The following is a 17,476-nucleotide window of genomic DNA, read 5'->3' on the forward strand; positions in this document are numbered from 1 at the left end:
TTTGTCATCGTTTCCTATGGTGAGCTGCGAAAAAGTGCTGCAGGCGACCAAGTGGAAAGTGTCCGGATGGATCCAAGGGTGGATCGGAGATTTTAAGAAAATGAAAGCAGAGGGGAGAGAGTCTGGGTCACTAGCCAGTGACCAGGATGGCAAGGAGACTATGCCAACCAATGTGATTTCAGGTGAAGGAGGTGAAGCTTGACTCTTCAGCCACAAGGACCAGGAGGCGTCGAGGAAGACTAGGAGCTGGATTTGAGCTGTCCCACGAAGGAGGTAGAGTGCGGCGGTGTCAGTTTCCGGATTGGACCCAGCAAGCCTTGGCAACAGCAACCCACGCAGAAAGCAAAGATTGGCTTTGGTGCAGACCAGCAAGGCCTGAGGGACTCACTCTTTGGAGGGGAGTCCGGGAACGTCTGGAGCAATCAGGAAAGCCCAAGAAACAAAAGACTTGCCTTCGTGCGGACCCACCAGTAGACGGACTGGTAGGCCTCTGGGGCACCTATGTCCTTAGTACCTAAGGAACCTTATACTAGGGACTCACAAGGGTAACTCAGTAACCAATCTGGAGTGTACCTAATGTACATGCAATCAATTTAGAGGTAGCAGCTAGGCTGGGGTCATGGTTAGCAGGGCCCCAGCCAGACTAAAGTCAAAAAACAGTGATATGCCACCAAAAATTGGGGGTAACCATACTAAGCAGATCCTACGCTCCTACAAGGGCATCAAAGGGTAGTTGTCAACATCCTCCCAGGGGGTATTCAGCATAGAGATCTTGCCACAAGTCAATTCGCCCCTGGTGCTGGAGTGTAGTGGATTTGCCTTCACTGTAGTCAAAGCACTCCTGTTCCATCATGTGGTTCTGGTCTAGAGGGTGTCTCGGTGTCCAGTTGATCGGTCAATCTTGCCATTTCAGCTGAGTGTGCACTTCTGCTTAACAGCAAGCATTCATTCAATTTCAGCAGTCAAAGATTACTTTCTTTTCAAGCCCAGCAGTTGATAACTTCGGCTCCCTGTTCTTTTTGTTTACCACTTCTCGTGTGCCTGATGGTGTTGGGGGTTAGTTAGAACCCTTACCCATACCCCCCCCACCCCATTGACATCCTTCGGTCAGGACCGGTGCAACACTTTATGCCGACCTTGAAATGTTTACTTTTTAGCAGCCAAGGTAACTCTTGGGGACTTTGAGTCCTTGCCTTTCAGCATCATAGTTACCTTTTGCTTCTTTTTGGATCTCTTGCAGCCCTCCTCGTGGCCTCCGGCTTTTCAACTTTCAGGGCACACATCTGATCACACAGATGATGGACTAACCAAATGGTGGTTAACAAAGTCGAATGAAGGAAAAAAAAAAGGAGACATACAAAACACAATTCTGGACAACCACTGGACGGTGGGATAGATGCACAGCATTTGAATCAAGAATAGGATTCATGCTGCAAAACATTTGTTGCAATCACATAATTTTGTATAAAAATTATGCAATCAAAACATTTGAGCTACAGAAAACATTTCAGATCAATTATGCAAAATCCTGCAGGGTATGCTAAATATCATCAGAAAAATAGACTAAGGTAGTTGATCAAGGCACCACACTGACTTTTACGCCTGGTCATTATCACAAACTAGTATTGTTCCAGAGGGGGGGAGGGGCGGGGAGGGGAGGGGGAGAGGGGCAGGTAGGTGAGGGGGAGAGGGGCGGGTAGGTGAGGGGGGAAGGGGGGAGGGGGGAGCAGGAAGGGAGGGGCAGGGAAGGGGGTGGCCGCACTGGCTTGTGAACACATAATGGTGGCTGGGGGTGCACTGTATGAGCACACAGGCCTAAGCACAGAGCAAAGGAGAAATTTGGAGGGAAAACAGATTTGTCACCAAGGAATGAGAGGGACAAACTACAGAGGTTGGACTGCAAATCCCACAATTCAACACACTAAATGATGGCAATCATTGCCGCTCCGGCTAGAAACGACTTCCAATAACTTTCGCAAAGGCCTAAAAACGTGGCTATGTAACCAGTAGATGTTCTTTCTTTCTTTCGTGCTGTGTACGATGGTGCCGGGAAACGTCCGGGTAGCTGTGCACCTTATACATTTAATTAATAATAATAATAGTAATAATGGAAATTAGGGGCACTGGGGGAGGGGACTACAGGGCTTAGGTCTTTCATTTTTGCAAACTGGTTTTCAAATGTTAATCCAATTAGTTAAACTACTAGAATACATTGAGTTATTAAACTAAAGACATGGTATTAACATTTACAGCTCACTTCAGTTTACCATCAAACAAAACTGAGATTGCATATACTTTGCTAATGAAAGCTTCATAATTTTCCATACAATGTATTTAAATTCTTTCTAGGGAAGGGTGGCACAAAAGCACTCTTTAGTTCAACCCCTTATAACAGGAAAACATCTGCAAATACACAGATCAGTAACAGACCACTTCTTCTCCAAACTGTATACTCCATATTTGTTACATATAAAGACTGGCACATACACTTCAGTGAAAAAATTGCTTGCACAACAGGTTTTTTATAGGTTTTTATAGCATACAATACTTATGACAGTCAAGGCTGGGAGTACAGTAAACAGCATACCAGGTTTGTACTGCCGATCTACAAAGTCAATCTGTTACTTACCTACAAGGACTTCCACAGCTGCCAGCGAGTCGTCTTCCCAGTCCATCTCTTCCTGCCTTTCATCATGCACCTCATTAACGCTCGATGTAATAGGATAAAACTGTTTCCATTCGCCAATCAACTTCTTTGTAGCAGAGTCTGACATCTTGAATGACTGTCCTGTGAGCGTGCCATTAAGTCCAAATGGGCTGAGAATAACTAGATATTGGGAAAGAAACAATACTTAATTGCACACTTGCATTTTTAACCATCAGTTTCTTTTTCACTGTAGAATTGTCTACACCTTAACGGTGCAGAGCAAACTTATGATTTCCCCAATCAATAAGCTACCCGGATAGCCCATTCAGTGCTTGAAAATCAAGATCACATTATTTGTGCTACACCAAACACTATTTACACATTTATAAAAGCACAATGGAACAGACTTCCCTTGCTGGTGATAAGCCCTGCTTGAAGAAAATACCCTACTATTCGGTCAAAGTAATACACTGGTCAAAAAAGTGGTTCCTAATAACACAGACTGTCAAGAGAATTAAGAACGGTTCTCCTTTACTCTAATGGAAACCAAAATTCAACTTTAACAAGCATTGGCAATGCCAATAGGTCTTCCTTATGACAAAGTATACTTCACCACTGGTCACTTATGAGTTTAGGTATAAATGTAACATTACATGTACGAATCACTCATTGCTGCACTCGTGCATTCGCTTCTACCAGAGCGGTGGAGTGGGACGCTTTTAAAGTGGCAGCCCGAGGGCTCTGCATTACTAAATATACTGGAGTACACAAAACATTGTTGCAGGATGTGGAAAAGGCAGAGGAACAGTTGAGGTTGGCAGAACGGGCGAGGCCAGAGCACCCAGAACTGCAGGGGAAAGTAATGGAGGCCAGGGAGGTGGTGGCCGCAGAAGTAGAGAGGTTACGTTGCTTTGACCATAAGAAATACGCTGAGAAGACGCACACGTAGGGCGATAAATCGGGGACTTTGTTAGCCTGGTTAGCGTATCCCACACCGCAGAGCTCCCCGATTCTAGCGTTGGAAATGGAGGAGGGAGACATGGTTTATACCCAGAAGGGCATGCTGCAAGAGTTCCAGAAGTACTATGAAAGTCTTTATAGGAGTACACTTACCACAGATGAGTCTAATATAGAGGTTTATCTGAGGGACTTGGCGCTTCCACAATTGGAAGAAGAACAAGCGCAGCAATTGGGCCGGAGTATAAAGCTTGAGGAAATCAGGTGTGCCATTAAACAGATTGCACGGAACAAAACCCCGCGGGCGGATGGATTTGAATTTTAAAGTATTTATTAAGCGCACGTATACCTAGCGGTTTCTTGGCGCTGAGGATGCAGTTGAACCCAAGGAGAGGGACATAGTATGCTAGTGCAGAAAGGCTTGCAGGAAAAGATGGGTTTTAAGCGCCTTGCGAAAATCAGAGTACAAGGTTATAGATCTGATGGTGGTGGGGGGGGAAATGGGCGGGAGTTCCAGAAAGTAGGACCAAGTACAGCAAATTTCATCCGCCCCCATCCTTTTTTTCCTGAAGCGAGGTACGGAGAGGAGGGACTGGGTGGAGGTGCGGAGTTGTCTAGCCGGGGTATAATTTTTAATTTCGGAATTTATAAAAGTAGGAGCAGTTCCGGCTCGGGCCTGAAACGTGGTGCAGCCAAGTTTAAAAAGGGCCCGCTCTCTAATGGGCAAACAATGCAGGTTCTTTAATAGAGGGGTGGCATGGTGCATTTTAGGGAGACCATGAATGAGGCGGGCACCTTGGTTCTGGACCAGCTGAAGGCGTCTGAGGGCATAGGCCGGGATACTGTTATAAAGGATGTTACCATAGTCTAGGCGAGACAACACCATTGCCATCAGAATGAGTTTTAAAGCAGAGGGAGAAAAAAAATCTAGAAATGTTCCTGATGGTGCGAAGGGTAAAGAAACACGATGATACCACCATACTGATCTGGGAGTGCAGGGTAAGATGTTGGTTCAGTATGATCCCAAGGGTTTTAACTGAATGAGAAGGTAGGGGAGGAACACCAAGTGAAGGGGGCCAGAACGTGGGGGTCCAGGGACTGGATGTACCACCAGTGAGAACCACCTCAGTTTTATCTGGATTAAGTTTAAGGTGGTTGAAGTTCATCCAGTCCCTGATGAAAATCATAACCGATTGAAAATTGTGGATGGATTCCGGGGAGTGAGAAAGGATGAAAATCAGCTGGAGGTCATCTGCATAGTTGAAGACTGACCTCCAGCTGCTGTAAAGCAAAAATTAGGGGGAAGATGTACTGGTTAAATAAAAAGGGAGGGAGGGAGGAACCCTGGGGGACGCCGCACTGCACCTTGCGTGAAGGGGCAGAAAGGTCTGCTAGATGGACGGCCTGAGTGCGGTCTCTCAAGAAGGAGGTGAGCCAAGCCAAAGGGGGGCCCCCGATGCCCGCTGCCTTGACACGGGTGAGAAGGATGGAATGGTCAACCGTGTCGAAGGCAGCGGACAAATCAAGGAGGACCAAGGCTTGGGGCCGGTTGGCATCCATCCCCTCTGAGTCTGTCCAGGACTGAGACCACAACCCTCTCGGTGGAGTGGCGAGGGCGAAAGCCGGCCTGACAGGAGACCCGACAACCACTGTCCTCGACAAAAGAGGCGAGGACAGTGGTGATGTGGCACTCCACGATCTTACCCAGGTAGGGGAGAAGGGAAATGGGGCGAAAGTTAGAGAGAGAAGAGGGGTCGGCACCAAGTTTTTTCAGGATGGGAATTATTATAGCCGCTTTGTGAAGGTCAGGGACTAGGCCTTTGCTGAGGGAGTAGTTGAGGAAAGCCAAGGGCGGGGCGGGGCAAGCTTGAAAGATCTCTCTGAAAACAAAAGCTGGGCAAACATCAGAGGGGGAACCAGATTTGACCCAGACCAGCAGGGAAGATAGGGTTTCCCTGGTCAAAGGAGGTATATGGTTTAGGTGGAATCTGTTGGGTGGGGGTTCAGAGGCAGGGGGGGAGGAAAAAGATAAAGGTATGTTAGCTTTGATGGCTGCAATTTTCTCAATGAAAACATTGTTTAAAGAGTCACAGAAGGATTGAGAAGGGGGAGGTTTAAGGGAAGTTCTGTCTGATAAGGCCAACTTGTGGACGGTGGAAAAAATTTCGCTCGGACGATTTTCGGCCGAGAGTGTCTTGCCCGAAAAATAGTTGGTCTTGGCCAGGAGAATTTTTTTTTCATATATAGTAAGCATGAGGGAGTAGTGAGTTTTTAATGTTGGACAATAGGCGCGTCTCCAGGCGCGCTCGGCCTGGCGCACAGCTAATTTCTTACCCTTAAGGTCATCAGTAAACCATTTGTTGGCATTATGAGCGCGTTTGACTGACACGTTTCAAGGGGGCCACTTGGTTGCATGTCCTAGAGAGCCAGACATTGATGGCAGCTAGCTGGGATGAAGGAGTAAGCTCCTCTAGGGCAGGGTAAGAATCTTGAAGGGAGGGAGGAGTAGAGGTAAGGGATGTCGACCTTATTCCAATTACGAGTCCAGGTGTTTTTAGGAAAGGGTGGGCGTTTAATCAGGCTAAGGTCTAAAAAAAACGAAATCAGGAAGTGGTCGGACCAGGGACAGGGCGTGATGATTGGAGGTGTAACGGGAATGTTTAATGACCAGACTTGGTCCAGGGTGGGCCCCTTGACATAGGTAGGGGTGAATATATGTGAAATAAAATTTAGGCTGTAGAGGAGATCTGAAAAATCTTTAAATACAGAGTCTTCCACGGGGTCAAAAGGCCAGAAGTTAAAATCGCCAAGTACTAGGACAGAAGAATTAATAACTGCTAGTCTGGCCAGCAGTTCCTGAAACTCAGCAGCAAAGTGGGGAGTGGAGTGGGGGGTGGAGGGGGACGGTAAGCAAGGACACAGGTAATAGGAATTTGGAAGGAGGCAGATCGCATTACCAAACAGTCGACTGCCGTGATGATCAGGGAGGAAAGTATTTGGAAATTAAGGTCTGAACGGACAATTAAAGCGATGCCTCCACCTGCCTTGCCTGCCGGTCGATCGCCCCGCAGGACGTAGTAGGAGGATGGTAAGGCTGCAAGGATACTGGGGAGAGAATCTGAACAGAACCAAGTTTCTGTTAAAAATAAAAGATCAGGTTTATGGGAGTCAATGAACACAAAAAGTTCGAGGTAATGCTCGACTGCCGATCTTGTGTTTAAAAGGAAGGTCGAAACAGTAGACGCTGGTCTGGATGACGGGGGGGTTCATGGAGGGGAGAGGATAGGAGCGGTGAAGGGGGCAGGGCAGGTAAGTAAGGGGGGGTGGAGTGAGACCGAGTAAGGCCAAGTTTAGCAATTGTGGCAGTGGTTTTAGGGCTAGGGGTCCAAGGGCCTAGATATAGGTATAGTTCCTCAGGGGGGTAGGTTATAAATTGGGCAGAGTGGGGTGCCCCTTGCCCCGGCCGGCCGCGGACGGGCACAGACAGGCTTGCCTTTGGCGCGCCTTCAGTGCGCCGCCGGCGCGCCCGCTGTGTGCGTCCGCTGCGCGTTCGCATGGGGCGTCACTTATCTGGGGCTGGGAGCGCAATGACTGGTGCGCTAGCCCTGGAATCGCCACCGCCCCTCCCAAGATGGCGTCAGCCCTCCGGGACAATCGGCACTCAGACGTGCCGGACCGGGGCTAGGCGAGCGGGAAAGAGCAGGGAGGGCGTCAGCAACAAGGTAGGAGCAAAGACAGTTATTTAAAAAAAGCAACGATTAAAATACAGGAGCGAGCCCACACGCGACCGCAGCAGCCTTGAAGCCACTGGGTTACTAGCATCCGCTGCGCGTTCGCATGGGGCGTCGCTTATCTGGGGCTGGGACCGCAAAGACTGGTGCGCTAGCCCTGGAATCGCCACCGTCCCTCCCAAGATGGCGCCCGCTACCCAGTCAGCCCTCCGGGACAATCGGCACTCAGCAGTGCCGGAGCGGGGAGCGGGAAAAGAGCAGGGAGGGCGGAAGCAACAAGGTAGGAGCAAAGACAGTTATTTAAAAAAAGCAACTATTAAAATACAGGAGCGAGCCCACACGCGACCGCAGCAGCCTCGAACCCACTGCCACTGGGTTACTAGCACCCCCGGTTGCCGGTTGAGTTTTATTTGCATTATATCGATATACTGGCGCCGAGACTATTGGAGGTCTATGCGGAGGCATGGGAATTGGGTCAGCTGCCGGGAACGATGCATGAGGCTCTCATAGTCCCGCTGCCGAAGCCAGGACGTGCAAGTACGGACAAGGCGGCATACCACCCACTGTCCATGTTGACGACTGACTATAAAATTCTCAGCTGGGTGTTGGCATCGCGGCTTGAGCAGCATAGGACTAGTCTGGTACACGAGGATCAGGCAGGGTTTATCCCTACCCAAAATACGGCCACCAATATTAGGAGAATGAAGGTCTAAGGAGAGACCTCCGGAAGTACCAACCAAGCGGCGGTTCTCTCAGTGGATATAGAAAAAGCGGTCAATAGCCTCGAAAGGCAATATCTGTATACTACAATGGGGAAGTTCGGGTTGGGTGAGGGATCTGTGCGATGGACGTCTGTGCTGTATACGTCCGCGAAAGCTAGAGTGCGGGTTGGACATATGATTTCGCCCCAATATGAGGTAGCTCGCGGGACGCGACAGGGTTGCTCACTCTCCCCGCTGTTTGCGCTGGCAATAGAACCGCCGGCAGTGTATGCTCGACTGGGACGGTGGTATGAGGGACTGGTTTTCAGGAGGGCACAGCAATTTATATCGTATGCAGACGATTTGCTGTTGTTTCTGGCAAATACGGGGGAGGCACTGACTGGGGCAGCACGGATGTTAACGGACTTTGGCCAGGTGTCAGGTCTGCGAGTCAACTGGTCTAAGACATGTTTATTTCCTGTGCTCCCGGGGATGGAGGTGCCGGAGTTGCAAATAACAGTACAATGGGAACCGTCCCATCTAGAGTACCTAGGAGTCCATATTTATCATGGGCATAAAGACATCCAAGAGGGGAACATCGGAACGTGTGGAGAGCCCTGAGGGGAAGCATGGCCTTCTGGAGTACACTGCCATTGTCGGTGATGGGACGGATTGCCTTACTGAAATGTTGGCACTGCCTCGGCTGTTGAATTTTTTCAGGACTCTACTTATATGGGTGCCGTGTTCGGTGTTTGCAAACTTAAAATCCATGATGGTAAAATCATATGGGGAACAGGTAGGAGGAGAGTGGCCCTCCGGACTTTGATGATGCCGAGAGTGGAAGGAGGGCTGGCAGTTCCTGACATGGAGTTGTACTACTTAGCAGCGCAATTACAAATACTTACACGGGCAGTAGCGGTGGAGTCCAGATGGCCTGAGTCGGTAAGAGGTAGTAGGATACCGAGACATATCCTGTCCTTCATAGTTATGCAACAGCGCATAGAACTCTGCGATCTCACCTTGGAAGAAAGGACATTGTGGCAGTGTTGGAACAGGAGTCAACGGAGGGCGGGGGTGCAGCACCCCTACGCGCCGGAAATACCATTGGGGATGCTCACGGCGCTGCCGCACGGAAGAGACTGGACATCGCTGTGGGACTGGGAACAGGCAGGGATTCAAGTTCTTGGGGACTTATATGAGGATGGAGTGCTTATAACGTATCGAGTGTTGCAGGAAAGGTTTGAACTCCCTCGGGTGGCTTTCTGGTACATGCGGCCCTGGTGCGAGCGATACAGAAGCATTGGAAGGAGGGACTGCTGGAACCTAAAACAACAATGGCATGTCAGTATGTGGTGATGGCGAGTGGTACATTTAAGGCAGTTTCGGGTTTATATTCCAGAATGCTAAATGAAGGGTTGGCCCCACTAGATGCGCTGTGCTTGAAATGGGAGCAGGGGGGAGGAGCCAAGACGGCGGCCAAAATGGCCGCATAGACGCCCGGCTCCGCAGCTCGCCCTCAGCTACGGCGATCTCCTGTTAAATATCCTGCACCCCGGCCACGGATTATTGCAGCGGAATCGTGGTCGATCCCGGCCGCGTTTCTCCGACGATCCTGCAGCCTCGGATGGCCGCGCACTGCCGCCTGCAAGTTTCTGGCCTTCCCAGCTGGCCACGCCGGGACCTCGGGTAGCACGATAGCCGCCCAGCAAAGCGTCAACAACGGCCTCACCCGGCTGCCAGGTGTCGGTGCCCGTGGAGCGAAACCGAAACGGCTCCCGGCGACGCTCCCTGGATTCCTCGCTGCAGTGCGGCATCGACCGCCGTGATATGACACCCTGCTGGCGTCTATGATCTGAAAGGGGCCCGGACGGAGGAATCGCTCGCCTCGGCAGATATCGCGCCGCAACTCGGCAAGAGAGTGCTGTGTCCCCCGGGCTCCGGTTCCTGCAGCGCGTTGCTTACTGCTGCTGAACAGCTGCTGTGACAGATTCCTCGCCGTGTGAGCCCCGGGGTCCGTAGGCGCTGGAAGTGCGATGATGGAGCCCACAATAAAGGAAATCTGGCTGGCTCTTCTGGATTTGCGCGCTGCAATGCAGGGTTTGCAGGCGGCTGCACCCATCTTACAGCAGCCCTCCTCCACTGCCGAAGTGCCACAGGACGCAGCAGAGTGCACTGTAGAATGTGACTCTGCCTTTGTTCCGATGGCTGCACGGGTCACCCCCCGCATGTGCTGGACACTTGGAGCTGGCGCCGCGGAGCGAGCTGATGCGAACTGTGCCTGTGTTCCCGAGACTGCCTACCCGCCGGCGGGTGAATGGCCGTCCTACCCTCGCCTTGCCTCTTTGTGGAACTTGTACGTGCCCTGGGACATTGCTCCTGCAACTTCGCTTTGGTCTTTGTCTCGACCCGGGATGACCCAGCCTGTCACTGCCGTCTTGATGCTGCTACCTGGAAGCTGGTGGGACCGATCGCTACCCTTTCTTCGTACTGGCCAGGGCTGATTTCTGCTTACCTGGACTACCTTCCTGTGACTTTGGTGCCGAAGAGGATTGTCGCTCATACTGGTGACTGTTTATGGTTGGGGTGACCGTGGGTTGGGGCCCACGTTCCTTTCGAGTGGGCCTCCGCTTTTGGGCTGGGGGTGTACGAGGGGCCGGTACTATGGCCCTCCTCCGCTTTCCCTCTTGTGGGCTTCTTTTCGGGGCGACAGGCATGCCTATTGGGGGGGGGGTGGGCCGTGGCCTTCCGCTGGTATGCAGGGTGGGTTTCGGGGATGGGAATGCTTTGGGTTACCTTAGTTCTATGGCCCTCTGTCTTTTTCTCTTCTCTCTTTTCTTCCTTCTTTAATATGTCTTCTTTAGTGGGAATGGGTCTAGCGTGATCGGGAAGTCTTACCCACTGTGCCTTAACGCGGACTGATAGTATTTTAACCTCCTGACTGTGGACTATTGTTTTTGAGTATCATTTGTGGTTCAATGTACCTCCTGATCCGTGCCCCTTCCATGACGGTTTCTAACTGCGGCTAGGTATGGTTCTGGCGATATTCTGCATAGTACTCTGATTAATCCTGTTTCATGAGGACGGAACCTATGTACTGTTTACTGATATCCTGTTGCAAATATCCTTCAGTCTCTTTCTTGCTTGTATTAGTGCGGAGTAGTACGACCTGATCTTAATTGTCGCGATGAAAACCTTAAAATTAACCTTCACCAATCCTGAGACATGGTAAAATGGTAACTACAGTGTAACCCATTTACTGCTTGCCTATAACGAAGATATTACTGTGTCGCCGTAAAGTTGCATTGATGCTCAACTGTTATCGTGGCCGGCCGGAAGGTTGTAGGCCCGTATTTGTTCTGATTTTAAGCAGAATAAAGGTTTTCAAAATAAAATTAAAAAAAAAAAAAGGTGATTGTATCGAAATGTCTGGTGGTGTAGTCCTGATTGTGGGCTGCCACTCTATTTCATATGCTCATCTTCATCAATAAAATGGTTGTGAAAAAAATAAAATAAAAAAAAAAAAAAAAGAAATGGGAGCAGAGTATAGGGAAGACCATACCGGAGGCCACATGGGGGCAGATATTAAGTAGAGCCTGGAAGGAGACCCGAAATGCGCGGTTCTAGCTGGTGCATGTGTTCTTAATACATAGAGCATATTTAACTCCCGGCAAGATTCTGGACTATTATAGCACTAGTAATGCGATGTGCCCTAGATGCGCAGTAGTGGGAGCAGACTTGGAACATATGCTGTGGAGTTGTATGAGACTGGGGAGCTATTGGACAGAGGTGGGTGAATTATTGAATCTGGTTACGGAGCCCAACTTGGAATTTGATGTGGCTGTTTGTGTGCTTCATTGGTTCCCTCACACACCCAAAACGAAGAAGACTAGTAAGTTTATAGAGATGGGCTTAGTGTTAGCGAAGAGGGAAATTACGATGCACTGGAAAGCGATAGAGGGACCTAGTATCAGGAGGTGGAAAGCCGAATACCTCAAATGGGCTGGTAGCGAAGGGGCTGTCCGCTTGCGGCAAGCACGACGACAGAACAATGATAAAGCGCTAGAAGCTGCGAGGGCATGGGAGAAGTTGGTCCAGGTTCTGATAACCCAATTAGGCACAGAGGAAGTTACATGAGTAGCAGGGACTGGAATGTACCCCGCAATGTATGAGCTGGCTGGGAGTCAACACACACGTTATCTATAGAATGGAATGTTAGGAGGACACACCAGGAACAGGGTGGGGTGAGGTTAAGTATGGTGAAATTGGTTAATTGGTTAAATAAGGAAGAGTATGTAAACTTAAGTGAATTGTTAAATGATGGTTCCCGAAAAAGAAATTACATATTCAGGTTGTATTTTATGGAACGCAGAAATGACTCGGAAATTGTAATTACATATTGATTTTCGAGGATTGTGGACGGGACAGGGGGGAGGGGAGGAACGCTTAATAACTAATGATATTGATGGTTGTTTATGGAAAAACTAATAAAACTATGTTAAAAAAAATTGCTGCACTTGTGTATTTACCAATCCACCCACTGACTTAGTTTTCATTTGCCCACTCACCTATCCACAGTTAATCACATACAATCTTAAGTAAAAACTGAAAAAAATAAAAAAAATGTCTAAATGTTGTAGGCGGTCTTGGAATGATATTCATAATGCTCCTTATCATATTAAAGATTTACAAACAACCAAGCTGCAACTCTGGAAAATAAAACCCATTGGGCAGCAACACTTTAAGATGGCCGTTTAGAATCAGTGGCCATATGGAGTGACGTGAACAGTCATTAGCACAGTGTGGAGAATGGTCAGGTGCTCAAACAAGCAACAAAATTAATGGGGTGGGAGGGGAGCTGGTATAAAATGGAACTAAAATCCTGACCCCAGTCCCCTCACTGATTCACACTGAGGCAAATGAGCACAGCAAGAAAACAATTATCACTCAAAGAGCAATAGAACCAATATTTAAGGAAGCTGGCCCACTGAACAGGATATATGCCATCATAGGTGAAAGCAGTGTGTAGAATTTGACACCTGAATAGACCATTAGCTGAAGAAAGCTGAACCAAACAACCTCGGTGTCTGGAATGAATGAATTTTATTATAATTTTCTTTATTACTAGAGTCTAACACAGTCTGACAAAGCTAAAACGGTTAGGCCAGTACTTTTTATCACACACACTCATTTCATCCATATTTTTTAGAAAATTAGTACATTAGGGCAGGCACAAACAATATACAATCACAGTGCAATTCTACCTCCAGAGTTTTCCATAGAGGTAATAATCACCAAAATCTGTGTCTGCGATTCCATCTAATATAATCATCTACAGACTTAATAGTGCAAAAAACCAATTCTAAAGGCCTATTGTGGTATTTCACTAGGTTAATCCATCACTTCACAATTTACCATTTCTATTACTTGAAATGGTACCCTTTGCAGAGGATACCCAATTGATACTTTCCACTGCAGACACTGCATAGATAAAGGTTTTTGGACGGTTCAAACAACATGGCTATGTGGATAAGGAATAACGGTCTTAAGTGAAATTGGGATAAGAAAGAACTTGTGTTCGGCAAAGCCAATTCCATCTGCTCTAACAACTGGTGGTAATGCAATTTAGGTACTGCGCCAAAAACAAAGAAAGCGGTTAGGAATCTGGGAATTATTATTATGTGCTTTCAATAAGAGTCTAAATCAACTTTGTGGGACAGGTTATGGAATTCGCCACATGCTATGCAAAATGTTCCACTGACTCCCATTAAGTTGCAGAAAAGCTATCATCCAAGCCATAGTTCTGAGAAGTCTAGATTATGGCAACACCCTTTAATTGGCATGGCAGACAATTTGTTTACCCGGCTACAGACTATCCAAAATAGGTTTGCCCTCATGATTTACAACCTCCTTTTCAGAACTGCATCACTCGTAAGGGTGCCATGTTTAAATTGTGGTGTCACATATGACATCCTTTACTTCTCAGGTCCTGCTTACTTTCCGAGTAAACTTTCTTCCTACAGACGTCTGAGGGCTTTACAATATGCCAACCTGACTTTCACATACAGAGCATATACACCTTGCTAAAATACGAGGTCACTCTTCTGCCTTTATTTGGAGTCTTATCTATAGAATTCTATCCCACAGAATATTAGGTAAACATCCAATTTCTCTACATACAAAGACAGGTGTTGGCCGAATGTGTGTCCCCCCCCCCCCCCCCTCCCCCCCCCCCCTGTATTCCACTCTGACTCTTCGGACCTCCAGCGCAAGCACATCCCCTTCGGGAGAGAGTTTGGCACCATATAAGACTATATAACATAACTGACTTGTCACTATAAACAACCAGGCCTGCTATATACAGCCCTTTTAGCAGAACACACGCAATATCAGTGAAATCACAACTTATGCCCAATGAAATCCTAAAGAAAGGGAGATCCCTTCGATTCTCCAAACACTCCCTCCTAGTACTTTCGTACCCATCACACAAGTGACAGCAACAGCAGCACTGGCAAGCCAAACTTTAAAACGGGACCCAGGTAAATGTGTCTTTCTGCACTTAAGGATGGGATTTGCAAATGGTAGATTTGAAAAAAATAGTCAAATGCACTTACGAAGTGTTAGAAAATATGGGTTGTTGTTTTCACTTACAAACTTTAACATTTCTGGTTATCCAAAATATTGACCTTCTCCAAACATTCACACGTAGGTCAGTCATTTAGTGGTCATCAGCAATTCGTGTTTGTGTGCACCAGCAGTGCAAAACTAGCACTGGTATCTTCAATTGGCCGTAGCATTTCATGTGGTAGGTCTTCTTGCCTCCCTGAGCACTGCCATTGTGCTCGCCGGTAGTCTGAGGTTTGCAAACTCTAGGTCCTCAGGAGCCATGCCGCTAGGCGGAGGCTCTCTTGTCCTGGATGTAGCACCCTTTCGTTCTGCATTGTTAATAGGTACCTTCCTTTTGGGAATCTGTGTACTGGTGAATGCACCATCTCTACTATTTGTGAGAACCATGACTGTCTGGCCCACTGAGGTGCTATTAGTATCTGCGACATGTTGCTGATCCTGCATTTGCCGAGTACCCTGTGTATCAGTGGTATCGGGGGGAAAAGCGTATGCAAAGGTCTTTGACCAACTTATCCATAGTGCATTCCCTTGTGACCGATGGTCTGGTTGTCTGGATGCGAAGTGTTGGCATTTTGCAATTTGGTGTGTTACAAATAGGTCTATTTGCGGTGTACCTCGCTTCCGGAATACTCTCCATTTCCTGTTGGTTACTCTCCCATTCGTGGGGTGCGGCTGTCTGCCTGTGGAGTCTGTCTGCTTCCACATTGTCCTTCCCCGGGAGATTTATTGCTAGGTCTTATTTTTAGTGGAATGGCACATGTCCATATTTCCTGTGCTAGACCTGATCGTGCTACTGATTGTGTTCCTCCTTGTTTGTTAAGTAGAACATGGTTGTGGTGTTGTCTGTTTGGATCAACACCCTGTTTCCGTACAGCTCCTTCTGAAAAGATTTTAAGGCTAGGAACACTGTCTTTAGTTCCAGGTAGTTGATGTGCTTGACCGCATCCTGCTGCGACCATTGCCCCCTCACCTTCAGTTTCTTCATGTGCGCGCCCCACCCCAGCTGGGAGGCGTCCGTCGTGATGGTCACTGTTGGAGTTGGTTGTGTGAATGGTTTCCCCTGTGATAGGTTTCCTTGTTCCATCACTCTATTCCTGATGCACTGCGTGTGTGACAACCACTAGATCTAACCAACTCCCTGTTGCCTGTGACAATTGCTGCTGGATCCATTCCTGGAATGGTCTCATGTGTAGTCGACTATATTGGACTAGGTGAATGCATGACGCCATGATTCCCATCAGCTTACTCACCATTCCACTGTCAGAACATACCCCTTGCAGTAATTACATGCTTCCTTCAGTATCGCCAACGTTCTCTTCCTGCTGGGGAACACTTTGGCCTGGACTTACTCCAGTTCTGTTGACGATTTTTCCCAATGGATTGAGAAACTCAGTTGTGTCAGTATGACCTGCTGATGTGTTTGCATTGGCTGTACGAACTTGCCTTTACGAGCCATTTGTCGAGATAGGGGTATGCGTGTATTCCTTGCTTTCGCAGGTGAGCTGCGACAGCTGCTAGACACTTTGTAAACACACTAGGTGCGGATATGAGTCCGAATGCCAGTACTGTGAACTGGTAGTGACTTTGGTTGATCACAAACCTTAGTAGATGTTTGTGGTTGATGGGGATGTGCAAGTACGCGTCCTTTAAATCTATAGATGCCATGTAATCCCCTTGTTGTATTTGTGGCATTACCTCTGGTAGGGAAGTCATTTTGAATCTTTGAGTCTTCATGAATGTGTTCAAGAACCTTCGATCTAGGATAGGTCTTAGTGTTATGTCCACCTTTGGCACAAAGTAGTAAGTGGAGTAGACCCCTTTGTTCCTCTTGTTGTGCGGCACTATCTCTATCGCCTCCTTGCTGAGCAGTTCTTGCCCATCTAGTCGCAAAAGCGAATGTTCCTTCGCAGAATGTGCCTCGCTTCTTGGTTTTCTGTTTGGAGGTTGTTTCACTAGCTCTATACAAAATCTGTATTGTATGATGTTTAGTGTCCATTTGTCTGTTGTGACCTTCCTCCACTCCTGGAACAAGTCTCTTATTCTGCCTCCTACTGGTGTTGTGTGTTCGAGGTACTGTTTGTTGTGGAACGTTCGGTGGCTGCTTTGTGCCCACCCAAAGGTGTTGCTAGGGTAGGTGTTAGCTTCATGGTGCAGTCACTTGGAGGGAGGCTGTTGGCCGCCTCTTCGTGCTTCCCGTCTGTCCTAGCCCGTTTGCGTACCCTCGAAAGGACTGGCCCCGGGGCTGGTACTGCCAGTTCTGCTGCAGCTGTCCCTGCTGCTGCTGGCCCTGGTTGTTTCCTTGATAGCCTTGATGAAAAGTTTGGTGCAATGTGGTAGGCACTTTGCCCACCCCTTCCACCTGGTCTTCTGGTGGGTGTACCCCTTCTCATACCTCTGAACTGCAGCGCTCCCATGGACCTTGCTGTCTTCTTGTCCTTCTTGAGCTGCGTCAACTTGCAACTCGTGTGCCAAACAGTTGCTCCCCGTTACAAGGTGTGTTGAGGATGTCGCTTTACACCTCTGACTTGAATCCAGAAATTCTGAGTCATGCATGTCTTCTCTCAGTCACTCCTATCATCATTAGTCTGCTGGACGTCTCAGCAGCATCCAAGGCCGATTGGATTGCCGCATTTCTCTACACCCTTCTCACTACGAGATCCATCCTTCTACTCTCCTTATCTGGAGGTGGTCTGGCATTAGTGGGTACATTGGCCCTTTTCCTAGCCGTTACTGTGATTATGGAGCCGGCTGGTACTGACCCTTGGATGTACGTAGGGTCCTTTGAGGAATGTTTATACTTTTTCTCCGTTCTTGGA

At 48.3% G+C, this 17,476-nt stretch overlaps 1 protein-coding gene across 1 annotated transcript in view; it reads right to left on the bottom strand.

Annotated features, from left to right (window-relative positions):
- Positions 1–17,476, bottom strand: part of LOC147672106 (mediator of RNA polymerase II transcription subunit 13-like) — a 465,300-nt gene that overhangs the window by 158,559 nt on the left and 289,265 nt on the right. The window contains exon 5 of the mRNA XM_086948030.1: positions 2,630–2,827. Within this exon, the coding sequence (XP_086804156.1) occupies positions 2,630–2,827 (198 nt within the window). The remainder of the gene's footprint in view (positions 1–2,629; positions 2,828–17,476) is intronic.

This window comes from Lissotriton vulgaris, unplaced genomic scaffold, assembly GCF_964263255.1.
Source record: "Lissotriton vulgaris unplaced genomic scaffold, aLisVul1.2 SCAFFOLD_1429, whole genome shotgun sequence".
Lineage (NCBI taxonomy): Eukaryota > Metazoa > Chordata > Amphibia > Caudata > Salamandridae > Lissotriton > Lissotriton vulgaris.